Source organism: Pezoporus wallicus, unplaced genomic scaffold, assembly GCF_028554395.1.
Source record: "Pezoporus wallicus isolate ANWC-B61680 ecotype Strahan unplaced genomic scaffold, APGP_CSIRO_Pwel_v1 contig_4901, whole genome shotgun sequence".
Lineage (NCBI taxonomy): Eukaryota > Metazoa > Chordata > Aves > Psittaciformes > Psittacidae > Pezoporus > Pezoporus wallicus.
Genome location: NW_026640354.1, coordinates 5,009,613 through 5,025,521, shown reverse-complemented (window position 1 = coordinate 5,025,521; position 15,909 = coordinate 5,009,613). Strand labels below are relative to the sequence as shown.

The 15,909-nt window shown below is 44.1% G+C and overlaps 1 protein-coding gene across 1 annotated transcript in view; it reads right to left on the bottom strand.

The window, feature by feature from the left end:
- Positions 1–15,909, bottom strand: part of EYS (eyes shut homolog) — a gene marked incomplete at its 3' end in the record, with an annotated part of 771,151 nt that overhangs the window by 661,137 nt on the left and 94,105 nt on the right. The window contains exon 9 of the mRNA XM_057418821.1: positions 5,936–6,102. Coding sequence (XP_057274804.1) covers positions 5,936–6,102 — 167 coding nt within the window. The remainder of the gene's footprint in view (positions 1–5,935; positions 6,103–15,909) is intronic.

The following is a 15,909-nucleotide window of genomic DNA, read 5'->3' as shown; positions in this document are numbered from 1 at the left end:
GACAAAATGGTGGTGGGTAGAACACAGTCTGTGTGTGTGCCAACATGCTGATCCCCATCACTATCAGCAGGCAGGTCCCAAGGATACCCAAAGGCCATTCAGAGCCTTCAGAACTCTCGAACGATGCTGCTGTACTTGTCACTGGGGCTGGTGCTGCTGCTGTGCTTGCCGGCTCTCCCACCGCCAGCTTCTCTTTTCCTGAGTCCAGCTCTTCCTCCTCTGCCTTGCTGGGAAGTGCTGCGTGGTCTCCTGCGTCCTCCTGGGGCTCGGCGGGCGACTGCCGGGGAATGCTCTCGGCCGTCGCAGGGCTGAGCTCGGCTGCGGGGCTCGGCTCGGCCGCGGGGCTCGGCTCCTCCGCGGGGCTCGGCTACTCCGCCGCCTTCTCCCGCTGCTCTGCAGCCGCCTCCTTCCGCTCCTCGACCGCCCCGACCTCCTCCATCGGCAGCCGTCCCCGCGGGGCCTCTGGCCCCGCTCCCGCCGCCGCTTGGTCCCCGGGGCCGCTTTCCCGGGCCGGTTCGGCTGCCGCCGGCTCCCGGAGCCGCTCCCCCTCGGCTCTCCGCAGCCTCACGAAGATGGAGAGTAGGGTGAGGGCCAGGACGGTGAAGAGCAGCCGGACGGCCAGGTACAAGTCCACGGCCACATCCGTCCCGCCCTGCTGCTGGGGCCCGCCCGTATTACAAGCCATTGCCATAAAGCACAGTGAGACAAGAACCTTAGCCCAGGCCCCACACTTGATAAACACTAACACAGCAAATACCGGCTCTAAGTAAGTTACAACATTCTGAAGCTGTGAGATCAACAAGAACAACTCTGAGAGCCAATAAATCAGCATTGTGACGAGTGACTATTAATCCAGTCAAATCTGTCGTTACCTCAACCCTTCGTGCCCCACGTTGGGCGCCAAAAAGAACTGTCGTGGTTTAAACCCAGTCAGGCAATTCGTTCACTCACTTCCCCCCCTTTCTTGCCCTCCCCCTGCTCCCGGAGGGATGGAGAGGAGAATCGAAAAGAATGCAACTCCCACGGGTTGAGATAAGAACAGTTTAGTAACTAAGGTATAACACAAATCACTACTGCTACCACTAATGATAATAATGATAAAGTAAATAACAAGGGAATACAACACCTCACCACCAGCCGACCGATAACTTGCCCCCCTCAGCCCAACCACGCACCGACCGATACCTCCTCCAACCCTGCAGACTCCCAGCCCTTCCGGCTAACTCCCAGTTGCATCCTGGGCATGACGTGCTGTGGTATGGAATACCTCTTTGGTCAGTTTGGGTCAGCTGTCCTGTCTCTGCTTCCTCCTGGCTTCCCCTCCTCCCTGGCAGAGCACGAGGCTCACAAAGTCCTTGGCCAAACCAAAACATCGCTATCAGCTCTGTTCCCGAGCTGAAAGTCAAAACACAGCACTGCACCAGCTACCAAGAAGGAGAAACATGACTGCTACTGCTGAACCCAGGACATATAGCCTTACTGGGTATTATCCCCTATCATAGTTTTAAAGTCCCCCTCCTTCACACAGAGCAATTCCCCATCCTGTACTCAAAAGAATTTCTCTGCATGTATTATGTGACACTACTGTCTGCAAGTCATTTCAAAATGGGAGGAGAAACAGAATATGCCATGGTAAGGAGATAGAAAGTTAGAAAAAATACATACAGCTGAGCACTTATTTCCAATCTGGAAGAACGTGACAGCTTGTAAACATGAGACCTTTAAAAGAAGGATATGTTCTTGAAGCTAAGCTGGATACCTTCAAGGCTTTCCTGCTCTTAACATTATATAATTAGCATTATTATAGCAAGCTACCCCTGGAACAATAAGTTATGAATAAAGTTTAATAATTACCTTAGAAGTAAAGTTTTCTTACCTCAGAGAAAGTCTAGTTTTACACTTATTATACTAAATAAAACCATATAATAACAGATAACTAATGCATAACATTTTGGCTAACTTAGTAAGTGAAGAAGACAAAGGCAAGTAATGTTTTGAATGACTATTACATCTTTAAAAATGGATCTCAGTAGGCCTGTTAATGACTCTTACACATCTAATTCTCCATACAATCTGCTGACAGTTTTCGTATGTCTTCCCAAAACTGCTTTGCATAAAATACAGTTCTTGATAACTGCCTTATCAAAAGCGATAGCCATTTTAGGAAAAAAACGCAAATTGTAAGTCTCTTTTGAAAAATGTGGGTGACTACAGTAGTGAAGTTCAGCATTTCCTCTCCTATTATTTTGGTTTTAATGGTGTGTTGCAAATGGGAAATTAAAATTGTTTCACTTGCTGACAATAAATAACTCTAGGGAAATACCATTATTTCTATGGAAGGAATAGTTTAGTTCACTTAAAAATGCTTCACTGTCCTTGTGAAATAGCAATCCCCTGTCAACAGAGCAGGTATTACACATTAAACACTGCACATTGTCTTTGCAAAATAACCAATTGTGTTCTTGTGAGGTCAGGTTCTCTGATAACAAAGTGTCGGCTAACACACCTAGGATCTATATCTCAGTGGTGTGTTTTCTTGTTCCTTAAATAAACGGACTGCTCTGCAAACCTTATTTGCCTTTCAAAGACTTTAAGAATTAAGTGTTTTCAGTCAGTAGCCTGAGTCTGGATTAGCAAGCTAAATTCAGAAGTTCTTGTTTCACCAGAAGTCTTCAGACCTACTCATTTCTCAGTAAATGCTAGTGGATTTTGTAAGGTAAGCGTGGCTTTGCTCATCTATCAGGATTCTCATTACGATACAGACAGGAAAATCAAAGATTTATCAGTGAAATAAAAGGCATTTTTGCCACCCTTATAAAGTATACATCCTTCTTTTTTCGCAAGCTTGCAGTCAACTCTAGTATTGAATCACTGGATCATATTTTGACATTTTAACTCCAGTATGTTGAGAATCATGTACTTATCTGTACTTTTGTGCTTATTTGGTGATTTTAGTTATTATTACAGATGATTGTATAAAAACAGAGGTAGAGTGGAAGAAATTTTTAATTACTTCTATTTTAATTTGGTCTGCTGTTGCAAACTTTTCTAAATAGAAAAAAATAAAGTATATTAATTACAGTTCTTATAAGTACAGGACACAGCATAGTATTAAAGCCCTTCAAAATACACTTACAGACATTATGGAGAGGTTTTAGTTATTCTGTTTTTTTATAGAGGAAAAATAAAAAATTCAAGTCTGATGAAAAGAGCTGAACTCTGCTTATTGAAGAAATCCTTTTACATTTTTTTTCCCCATAATTCATAGAGTCTGATTTTCAAATATCTACAGCCTGTTGCAGCTCACTAAGGAAAGCACATACTTGACAGTTTTGTCAATACCTATGTCGTGGTTTAAGCCCAGCCGGCAACCCAGAAACATGCAGCTGTTCGCTCACACTTCCACCTTCTTCCCCCTGCTCCCAGAGGGATGTGGAGGAGGATCCAACGAATAACTCCCACAGATTGAGACTAGTGTCTAGTAACTAAGGTATAACACAAACCACTGCTGCTGCCACTGATAATAATAATGATAAGGGAAATAACAAGGGAAGAGAATACAAACGCTCACCACCGGCTGATCGATACCCAGCCCAACCCGAGCAGTGATCTAGCCCTTCTGGGTAATTGCCCCCAGTTTATTTAGTGGGCATGACTTGCTGTGATATGGAATACCTCTTTGGCTAGTTTGAGTCAGGTTTTTCTGTCTCTGTTTCCTCTCACCTTCCCCTCCTCTCTGGCAGAAAGTCTTTGGTCAGACTAAACATTACTTAGCAACAACTCAAAACACCGGTGTTATCAGCGCTGCTCCCAGGTTGAAAGTCAAAAACACAGCACCGCACCAGCTACTGAGAAGGAGAAAAATAACTGCTACTGCTGAACCCAGGACATTATCCACCCCTTATTCCATACCATTCACATCATGCTCAGATTCCCACATTTTCAATATACCATCACTCTTGTCTCATGTATATATATATATATATATATATATATATATATATATATATATACACACACATACACAAAGAGATATCATTCCTTAGTGCATGGACTAATCCCTATAAAGCTGCTGAGTTCATCCAGTCCACGATGTCTGGCTCCATCTCTTGTAACAGTCTTTCAGAAAAGGGGAGACAGTGTGCGGTGTTGGATTGTTGTCTGCTGATGACACCACAGAACTCGTCTGGTCACTGCTGAGCTCTTCTGGTTTAGATGCAATGATTATCACTATGGTTGGAGTGGCTGCAGTATCAGTTGTTGGGTTTGGGTAGCTGCTGTACTTGTCACTGAGGTTGGTGTAGCTGCTGTGCTTGGAATTGGATTAGCTGAGCTGTCTGTTGTAGTCAGAGTTTGAGTAGCTGCTGTACTTGTCACTGGGGTTGGTGTAGCTGCTGTGCTTGCAGCTGGAGTAGCTGCACTGTCTGTTGTGGTTGGAGTTTGAGTAGCTACTGTACTTGTCAATGGGGTTGGTGTAGTTGGAGTTGGGAGTAGCTGCGTTATCTGTTGTAGTCAGAGTTTGAGTAGCTGCTGTACTTGTCACTATGGTTGGTGTAGCTGCTGTATTTGGAGCTGGAGTAGCTGCGTTGTCTGTTGCTTTGCCATCAAATCCAGAGACATATATTTTCCCTTTGAAGGTGCTGGATGCTGTTGAGCAGGGCTCTGTAAGCATAGGCCAAGCCCTAGCACGTTGCCAAGATTTGTCCCTCTCTGGTATGACAAGGATGACGACACACCTCATTTAAGTGTTTTACTAATTTTTCTGGATTTTGCACTTATTCACTGATGAAGTTCCAAAGTACTGGAGGGGCCCACTGGCCTAGATACTTGCCCATACTATCCTACACACCCTGCCACTCATGACCGTCCAGCCTCAGGGAAAATCTCTTGGTCCTCCTATATTGTCATCTAACCCTAGACAAGACCCAAAGCTGACTCTGCTTAACTTTGAAGATCAGACAAAATGGTCGTGGGTAAAACACACTCTGTATGTGTGCCAGCATGGTGATTCTCATCACAATCAGCAGGCAGGTCTCAAGGGTACCCAAAGGCCATTCAGAACCTTCAGAACTCTCAAATGATGCTGTCAATAGTCTGGTGGGGGGATTGGGAACCTAAGAGAATGTCTCCTTCATAGGCTGACCACCCAAGGAGCAGAAAAAAGATGTGTAATTGCTAAGCACTTCTATTATATACCTCCCAAAGTATAGAGGTGGTGACCACGCTGGGAATACAAGCCAGATCAGTTTCATGATCAATAAGTCTACTGTATTACAAGTCATTACCATAAAATACAGTGAAACAAGAACCTTAGCCCAAGTCCCTCAACGGCTAAACACTAAAACAGCAAATACCGCTGTAAGTAAGGTATGAAACGCTGAAACTGTGAGAGCAGGAGCAACAGCTTTGAGAGCCAATAAGCATTGTGACGAGTGACTATGAATCCAAACCAATAAATGCACTGCACCAGCTACTGAGAAGGAGAAAAATGACTGTTATTGCTGAACCCAGGACAACCTTAAAAAAAAACAAAAACCAAAAAAAAACCACAAACCTAGAAGCCACGAATAACTCAGAATTTGAACTATTAACTTGAAAATTATAATTTGGGTTTTAATAAGAAAAGCCACTCCATGTCACACTACAGGTCATAAAGTGTTTACCGTTTACTAGAAGAGATGATATGTTTATCTGAGATAAAGAGTTTGTCTATCAAAGAGGAATATTTGTGAGGCCTGTCTCTGCAATACTTCAGACTAAGGAATTTTATTGAATGCACATGTTTATTCAAAATTAGTACCCATGGCATTTTATGATCTGACAAAAATACTCCTGCAATAACAATTCCCTTTGTAATTCTTGTTGAAAGGAAAAATACCTTAATTTGGCATAAATTTCTTTATGAAGCTTTGTATGGAAAGCATCTTGTTAGTACCTGTATTTATTAACTCCATCTTCACATGTGGCTCCATGTTGGCACTGGTTGACCTCACAATCATTAATATTCTCCAGGCATGCTTGTCCTTTCCATCCAAGAGCACAGGAGCAATGAGATCTCTGGTTTTCTTCATCATAGAAGCAGCTACCTCCATTTGCACATACCTGTATATGAGAAGTACAAATACATAAAGCAGCTTTTCTCTACATTGGGATTTTCTCAACGTTGTTTTTTTTTTCCCCTAGATTCTAACTGACTAAGCTGTTAACAATTAATACGGCTTTACACTATAATATTGCAAAAGATAGATCTCCAAGATAGATCTCCAAGATAGATTTTAGGTTCCAAAAGAACCTAAAATACTGAATGTCACTGAATCAATCCATCATATAATTGTTTAGCTGTAAAGAAAAATTTATGATTCTATTTAATAGTGCCACTTTCATAACTGACCTTAAAACGTGCGTGGTTTAGGAGGGGTAATAGTGAACTAGCCTGTTATTGTTCCACTGAAAATGGTTAAAATCAATGTATAATTTAACTGAATTTTTGGCTATCACCAGAAAGACTATTTTTTTAAAATTTTAATAATAATTCTGATTCACAATGTATACTTGAATCTTTTATATACAACTGTATCTATCTATACCTTTATCTGTATCTAATACATCTATGCTCTGGGAAGACCAGAAATTTCTTTCTTTTCTACCTCCAGACACTGAGAAATTTAGAAACTTAGTCTGGACCAGCATTTTATTTTTATTTTGTAGCTTTTATTTTCTAATATTACTTACAACATTTCTTGTATTCTTCAAAAATTTCAGAAATTTGTAGGTCAGAATGAATGTTGTTTTCTTTGTTTCACTTTTAGGGTCCCATTTAATTTCTATGAAAATTTTGCAAGTGTAAAAACGGATAACTACATTTTTATTTCAAACCAATTAAGACCCCTCCTTCTAATGAATTGGTTTCTAAAGAAAATTGAGCTAATGCACTAGTACTTCAGTTTGTTTGAGTCTCTTTATAATCATAGAATCATAGAATCATAGAATAGTTAGGGTTGGAAAGGACCTTAAGATCATCTAGTTCCAACCCCCCTGCCGTGGGCAGGGACACCTAAGTTCTGTAATAATAACAGTTCTTGACAGAAATCCTCTAATATTCATTTGTCTTTCATTAGGTTTTAAATTGACCTTAAAATGAAAGAGATTTTTTGCTATGTTCATACTACTGAATTTTAGACTCGAGATCCTCTTTCAATAGGAAAACTTATTTGAAAGCACTGCTCAACATAAATATAAAGAAAACAAATGCAAAGAAAACTTCTCTGTGTATAGTTTTGGAAGTATTCTCTTTTTGATTTTTATGTGTCTTCTTACTTTTTTTATTTTAACATTTCTGCAGGATTTTTTCCAGAGGCTTACTATTTCCTCAAACCTCCAATATAAGCTCACACTCAGAAAAAGTCAACTATAAAAAACTTCTAAGGCAATTAAGATAAAAGTTAAATTTCAATATTGCCACATTATTATATTCATTATAGTCTTATGTGAGTTTGATACTTTATACTGTGAATAAATGCGTCAGCCTTTAAGATGTTATTGCAATCAAAAGCAGCTTTAAATTAAGATGAAGTCATGGAAGACATTTTTACCATCAAATACAGTCAGCAGTTTTCTCTATCATATGCATTTTTACCTCTGCTGTAAAATTAATTCCCTGTCAGTTTAAATATTGAAAACTCTGGGTTAGAATTATTAAGAATTTTATAATAAATTAATCCTAAATAAAATTATTCATTTATTACTAAAGTCAAACTAAGTACCTACTCAATGTCGTTCTCTAAACTTCAAACCTGCATTGTAGTTTTCTAGAGTTACTACAAGAAACACTTTCAAATGAAAAGAAATAGACAAATGGACTTTTATAAAGAGCAGCATCCTCCCATCAATCAGCTTTTTCTTTTTCCCAAAGTAAATCTTCCTCATTGTTATGATTAAGCACAGATCTCATGACTTCACAAGCTGTAAACACGGGCTCTCCTGGTCAGTCTGACACTTCTGTATCCAGCATGTACTTTAAAATAAATCTGCCTTATTATTTAGTCTTCATAAAAACGTAAGAATCACTTCCTTCTAATATCAACCAGGAAATGTTATTAAAGCAACAGAAGATAAGTAGTTCCCAGTTGATTACATTTCCTCCTTCTACTTTCTTCACTCTGCAGTAATTGAGGACATAACAATATGACTCTCTTCTCTATGTATCATCTATTCTCTATTGCTTGAGATAAGAAAAGACACCAAGGTAGAAGGATCTCAGCACAATCTTTTCCTAACATTTCTTCCCTCTTACTTTTTCTGAAATTCTCTGCAGTTTGAATAAAACTGGTTAGTTTTTTTGTTTGTTTGTTTGTTTGTTTGTTGGTTTTGTTGGTTTAGTTGTGTTTTTTTTTTTTCACCAGGCATATCCTTTCACTACAGTCTTCGGGCTTTATTACTGCAAAATCAATTGTACTCATATTCAAAATTTCCAAAAAGTATAATTTTAATGGATCTGCCCTATATTCTTTCCTGGACTAGTGGTACACTAAGAAAGTAGATAAAAAATTTTTATTAAAACAAACAAACAAAAAAATCCCTCTACAAAAAAAACAAATAAATCTGCATTTCAAGAAAAAATTGCTGAAAGCTCCAGAAGGAATAATGAAACTAAAATATGGATGAGTATGATTAATATGTGTCGTGGTTTAAACCCAGTCAGGTAACTTGTTCACTCACTCCCAGTGAGTGGTGCCGAGCTGACAACAATCGAGGTCCGTGTCCGTCTCCTCCCCCACCCCCGCACCGGGGCTCTCCCCTTCCCCGCTCCCGGAGGAACGGGGAGGAGGATCGAGAGAGTGCAACTCCTATGGGTTGAGACAAGAACAGTCCAGCAACAAATCACCACCTCTACTATCAGCTAAAACAATGATAAGGGAAAATAACAAGGGAAGAGAATACGATACCACCGGCCAAGAAAGCGAGTTCCACCCTGAAGCCCCTGTCCTTCTGGGTAACTCCCAGTTACCCCCCCCCACCCCGGGCATGACGTGTTGTGGTATGGAATACCTCCCCGGCTAGCCCGGGTCAGGCGCCCCGTCTCTGCTTCCTCACAGCTTCCCCTCCTCCCTGGCAGAGCATGAGCCTCACAGAGTCCTTGGTCAGGGTAAACATCACTTAGCAACAACCGAAAACATCGGCTTCACCAACACTGTTCTCAAGCTAGAAGTCAAAACACAGCACTGCACCAGTTAACACAAAGGAAAAACATGACTGCTACTGCTGAACCCAGGACATTATCCACCCCTTATTCCATACCATTCACGTCGTGCTCAGATCCCACATTTTCAATACACCATCGCTCTCCCACATATATACATCCATATAGATACAGACCAAGAGGAAAAAATCATTTTCTTAGTGCATGGACCAATCCCTATAATGCTGCCGAGTCCATTCAGTCCATGATGTTCCAAGTTCATTCTCTGTTGGGATGATGGCTGGAGGGAAGTCAGGGCCAGTCGCTGGTGACCTGGAGACATCTAGTTGATGGGCTATAAAAGCATTACACAGCAGGCAACATCATACAATTGAGTTCACTGGCTGTTTTCCCCTAAAATCAAATCCCCTTGAGGTATACATCGGACTTCCCCATCTTCCCGCATTACCCACCAAGTATATCCAGGTCCCTGAGCAAAAGCAATCCCACGAGTGGGTTTGCCTTTACCTGAAGCAGGAATAACCCAGACTGTCTTCCCCAGCAAATTCTTCATATGCACCACGGGAACTTTGTCCCCCTCTACAATATGTAAAAGTTCTGACTGGGCTGGGCCGGCCCTGTTGGCAGATCCTCTGGTGTTGACCAACCAGGTGGCCTTTGGTAAATGTGTATCCCAATGCTTGAAAGTTCCCCCACCCATTGCTCTCAGTGTAGTTTTTAACAGCCCATTGTACCGTTCGATTTTCCCAGAGGCTGGTGCATGGTAGGGGATGTGATATACCCACTCAATGCCATGCTCTTTGGCCCAAATATCTATAAGGTTATTCCGGAAATGAGTCCCATTGTCTGACTCAATTCTCTCTGGGGTGCCGTGTCGCCACAAAATCTGTTTCTCAAGGCCCAGGATGGTGTTCCGGGCAGTGGCATGGGGCACAGCGTATGTTTCCAGCCACCCGGTGGTTGCTTCCACCATGGTAAGCACATGGCGCTTGCCTTGGCGGGTTGGTGGCAGTGTGATATAGTCAATCTGCCAGGCCTCCCCATATTTATACTTCAACCATCGTCCTCCATACCAAAGAGGCTTTAACCGCTTGGCTTGTTTAATTGCAGCACATGTTTCACACTCATGAATAACCTGGGCAATAGTGTCCATTGTTAAGTCCACCCCTCGATCACGGGCCCATCTATATGTTGCATCTCTGCCCTGATGGCCTGAAGTGTCATGGGCCCACCGGGCCAAAAATAATTCACCTTTATGTTGCCAATCTAAGTCCATCTGAGCCACTTCAATCTTAGCCGCTTTATCCACTTGTTGGTTGTTCTGGTGTTCCTCAGTGGCCCGACTCTTGGGTACATGGGCATCTACATGACGTACCTTCACCACCAGGTTCTGCACCCTGGCAGCAATATCTTTCCACAGTGCAGCAGCCCAGATGGGTTTACCTCTGCGTTGCCAGTTGCTCTGCTTCCATTGCTTCAACCACCCCCACAGGGCATTTGCCACCATCCATAAGTCAGTATAGAGATAAAGTACCGGCCACTTTTCTCGTTCAGCAATGTCCAGGGCCAGCTGGATGGCTTTCACCTCGGCAAATTGACTCGATTCACCCTCTCCGTCAGCAGTTTCTGCAACTTGTCGTCCAGGACTCCATACAGCTGCCTTCCATCTCCGATGCTTTCCCACAATACGGCAGGACCCATCAGTAAACAAGGCATACTGCTTTTCACTTTCTGACAGTTTATTATATGGTGGGGCCTCTTCAGCGCGCATCACCTCCTCCTCTGGTGACATTCCGAAATCTTTGCCCTCTGGCCAGTCCATGATGACTTCTAGAATGCCTGGACGACTGGGATTTCCTATTCGAGTTCGTTGTGTAATTAGTGCAGCCCATTTACTCCATGTAGCATCAGTTGCATGATGTGTAGAGGAGACCCTGCCTTTGAACATCCAGCCCAGCACGGGCAGCCGGGGTGCCAGGAGGAGCTGTGCTTCAGTGCCAATCACTTCCGAAGCAGCTCGAACCCCTTCATAGGCTGCCAGTATCTCTTTCTCAGTTGGGGTATAGCTGGCCTCAGATCTTTTGCATTCCTGACTCCAAAAGCCAAGGGGTCGACCTCAAGTCTCCCCTGGAGCTTTCTGCCAGAGACTCCTGGTAGGACCGTTCTCCCCAGGTGCGGTGTACAGTACATATTTTACATCTGGCCCGGTCCGGACTGGTCCAAGGGCTACTGCATGAACTATCTCATGTTTAATTTGCTCAAAGGCTTGTTGTTGCTCAGCGCCCCATTTAAAATCATTCTTCTTCCAGGTCACATGATAGAGAGGGCTTACAATCGAACTGTAATTTGGGATGTGCACTCTCCAGAACCCCACAGCACCCAAGAAAGCTTGAGTTTCTTTCTTATTAGTTGGTGGAGACATTGCTGTTATCTTGTTGATCACAACTGTGGGGATCTGTCTACGTCCATCTTGCCATTTTATTCCCAAAAAATTGAATCTCCTGTGCAGGGCCCTTGACCTTACTCCGTTTTATGGCAAAACCGTCTCTCAGCAGGATTTGGATTATTTTCCTCCCTTTCTCAAACACTTCTTCCACTGTATCACCCAACTCAATAATGTCATCTATGTATTGCAGGTATTCTGGAGCTTGCCCCTGTTCCAGTGCAGTCTGGATCAGTCCATGGCAAATGGTAGGGCTGTGTTTCCACCCCTGGGACAGTTGGTTCCAAGTGTACTGGACACCCCTCTGAGTAAAAGCAAACTTGGCCTGCACTCCGCTGCCAAAGGAATTGAGAAAAAAGCATTGGCAATATCAATTGTGGCCTACCACTTGCATGCCTTTGACACTAGTTCATACTGAAGTTCTAGCATGTCCAGTACAGCAGCACTCAATGGTGGTGTGACTTCATTCAGGCCACGATAATCTTCTGTTAGTCTTCACTCTCCATTAGACTTTCGCACTGGCCATATGGGGCTACTAAAGGATGAGTGGGACCTACTGATCACTCCCTGATTCTCCAGTCGACGGATCAGCTGATGGATGGGAATCAGGGAGTCTCGGTTCAGGCAAAATTGCCGCCAGATCACTGTTGTGGTCGCAATTGGCACTTGCTCTTCTTCGACCTTCAGCAACCCCACAACAGAAGTATCTTCTGAGAGACCAGGCAAGGTGGACAGCTGCTCAATTCCCTCAGTCTCCAAAGCAGCAATACCAAAAGCCCACCGGTACCCTTTTGGGTCTTTGAAGTACCCTCTCTTGAGGTAGTCTATGCCGAGAATGCATGGAGCCTCTGGACCAGTCACAATAGGGTGCTTTTGCCATTCCCTCCCAGTCAGGCTGATTTCAGCCTCCAGCACAGTCAACTCTTGGGATCCTCCTGTTACTCCAGAAATATAGATGGGTTCCACCCCTTGACAGCTCGATGGCATCAGGGTACACTGTGCACCGGTATCTACTAGAGCCTTATACTTCTGTGGGACTGATGTGCCAGGCCATCTGATCCACACAGTCCAGTAAATCCGATTGTCCCCTACCTCCACCTGGCTGGAGGCAGGGCCCCTCTAATGGTCGTCACAGCTTTGGACACTTAAGTCGTGGTGAAAGGGATTATTCTTCATTATCACAGGAGCTGGAGTAAAATCAGCTCTTCCACTCCATCTGGGAAACTGATCAAAAGAGACTGAAGCCGTAGCTCTCATGGGACGATCAGTCTTGGCCCTTGCTCCCCTCTTCAGTTCACTCACCCGTTCCTCCAGAGCTGAAGTAGGTTTTCCATCCCACTTTGTCATGTCTTCTCCGTGATCCAGCAGGTAAAACCATAGGGTACCCCGTGGCGTATACCTTCTGTATCTCGTCTCTTGAACAATAGGACGCCTTTTGTTAATAGCTGAGACGTGTGTTGGTACACGTGAGGAGCTGGATAAATCAGATAGATCGTCCCTCAATTGTTCGAGGTCCTGGGACAGTTTTTTCACAGCTGAGATGATGGAAGGGGTGAGATTGTCTTCGAACTCTCAGAGTTTATGAACCATTTCATCCACTGTTAGTGGTACTATGTCATTCCAGGTCACTGTTGCCAATGAATGGGCATATGATGACGGTGCATTCCGTGTAAGTTTTCGCCACATGGGTCGTGTACATTCAACTTCATCTGGATCTATAGGTGTATCCCCGTTATTCGGCTTGATGTGATAGAGCATCTCTACGATGGCCGATTCCCTCAGAGACTGGATGCCTTTGTCTATAGTAGTCCACTTGGCCAAACGACTCGTAACATCGTCCTTGTACGGAAACCTTTCTTTCACAGCTGCCAAGAGCCTCCTCCAAAGGCTGAGGGACTTTTTCTCTCTTGCAATTGCTTTGTCAATTCCCCCTTCTCTAGCAAGTGATCCCAGCTGCTTGGCTTCTGTACCTTCTAGTTCGTGACCATCGGTCCCATTGTCCCAGCATCGGAGTAACCAGGTGATGATGTGCTCCCCTGGTTTGGCAGGTAAAATCTTTTCGCATATTCTGCAGCTCGGTTGAGGTCCGAGGTCGAGAATTTACCTCTTCTTCTTCTTCTTCGTCATGTGATGATGACTCCTGATCAGATTCTGGACCGGGTGGTGAATTCATTGGTTCTTCATCTCGCTTCACCCTTTTTGCCTCCTTTTTGCTTGTTCTCTTGCGTACAGGGGCAACCGATATTGGTAAGAAGTGGTCCTCTGGTTTGGCTGCAGTGATTATCACTGTGGTTTGAGTATCAACTGTACTTGTTGCTGGGGGTAGTGTAGCTGCTGTGCTTGGACCTGGGGTAGCCGCACTGTCTGTTGCAGTTGAAGTTTGAGCAGCTGCTGTACTTGCCACTGGGGTAGCTGCTCTGTTCATTGAGGCCAAAGTTTGAGTAGCGACTGTACTTGTCGCTGGGGGTGGTGCAGCTGCTCTGCTTGGAGCTGGGGTAACCGCGCTGTCTGTTGCGGTTGAATTTTGAGCAGCTGCTGTACTTGCTGCTGTGGTAGCTGCGCAGTTCATTGCAGCCACAGTTTGAGTAGCGACTGTCGCTTTGTCCTCAGATCCGCCGACATTTTTTTCCTTTTGAAGGTGCTGGATAGTGTTGAACAAGGCCCTGTAAGCATAGGCCAAGCCCCAGCACGTTGCCGTGATTTGTCCATCTCTGGTATGGCCAGAATGACCACACACCTCATTTAAGTGTTTTACTAATTCTTCTGGATTTTACAGTTGTTCGGTAGTGAAATTCCAAAGTACTGGAGGGGCCCACTGACCTAGATACTTACCCATACTATCCCACACACCCTGCCACTCATGGCTGTCTAGCCTCAGGGAAAATCTCTCGGTCCTCCTACATCGTCGTTCGACCCCAGACAAGACCCAAACCTGAATCTGCTTAACTCTTGAAATCAGTAGTGGGCAAAACACACTCTGTATGCGTGTTAGCATGGTGATTCCCATCACCATCAGCAAACAAGTCTCAACAGCATTAAAAGGCCATTCAAAAAATTCAAAACTCTCAAATGTAAATGGTCTGGGGGGACGACTAGGAGGGTAAAAGGATGTCTCCTTCACAGGTTGAGCACCTGAGGAGGAGAAAAAAGATGTGTAACTGCTAAGCACCTCCATCATATACCTCCCAAAGTATAAAGGTGGTGACCACACTGGGAACATAAGCCAGATCAGTTTCATGATCAATGATTCTATTGTATTACAAGTCATTACCATGAAGTACAATGGGATAAAAACCTTAGCCCAAGCCCCACACTTGAAAAACACTAATACAGCAAATACCGGATGGACGTAAGATATGATATACTGAAACTGTGAGATCAAGAGGAACAACCTTGAGAGCCAATAAATCAGCATTGTGACGAGTGACTATCAATCCAGTCAGATCTGTTCTTATCTCAACCCCTTGTGCCCCACGTTGGGCGCCAAAAAGAAGCTGTCGTGGTTTAAACCCAGTCAGGTAACTTGTTCACTCACTCCCAGTGAGTGGTGCCGAGCTGACAACAATCGAGGTCCATGTCCATCTCCTCCCCCTCCCCTGCACCGGGGCTCTCCCCTTCCCCGCTCCCGGAGGAAGGGGGAGGAGGATCGAGAGAGTGCAACTCCTACGGGTTGAGACAAGAACAGTCCAGCAACAAATCACCACCGCTACTATCAGCTAAAACAATGATAAGGGAAAATAACAAGGGAAGAGAATACGATACCACCGGCCAAGAAAGCGAGTTCCACCCGGAAGCCCCTGTCCTTCCGGGTAACTCCCAGTTACCCCCCCACCCCGGGCATGACGTGCTGTGGTATGGAATACCTCCCCGGCTAGCCCGGGTCAGGCGCCCCGTCTCTGCTTCCTCACAGCTTCCCCTCCTCCCTGGCAGAGCATGAACCTCACAGAGTCCTTGGTCAGGGTAAACATCACTTAGCAACAACCGAAAACATCGGCTTCACCAACACTGTTCTCAAGCTAGAAGTCAAAACACAGCACTGCACCAGTTAACACAAAGGAAAAACATGACTGCTACTGCTGAACCCAGGACAATATGAAAGAAGCACTCTGCTTATACTTTAACTGCTTGTAGATTTCAGTTCTACCTGTGCTCTAGATGCTACTGAATTATTCCTTGTGAAGTAAATACTTAAAATCCTTAAGCCGCCTATAAGCAGAACCTAATGACTTTCTTGGTCTCCAGAATGTGAGTTAGGTCACCTAAGTTA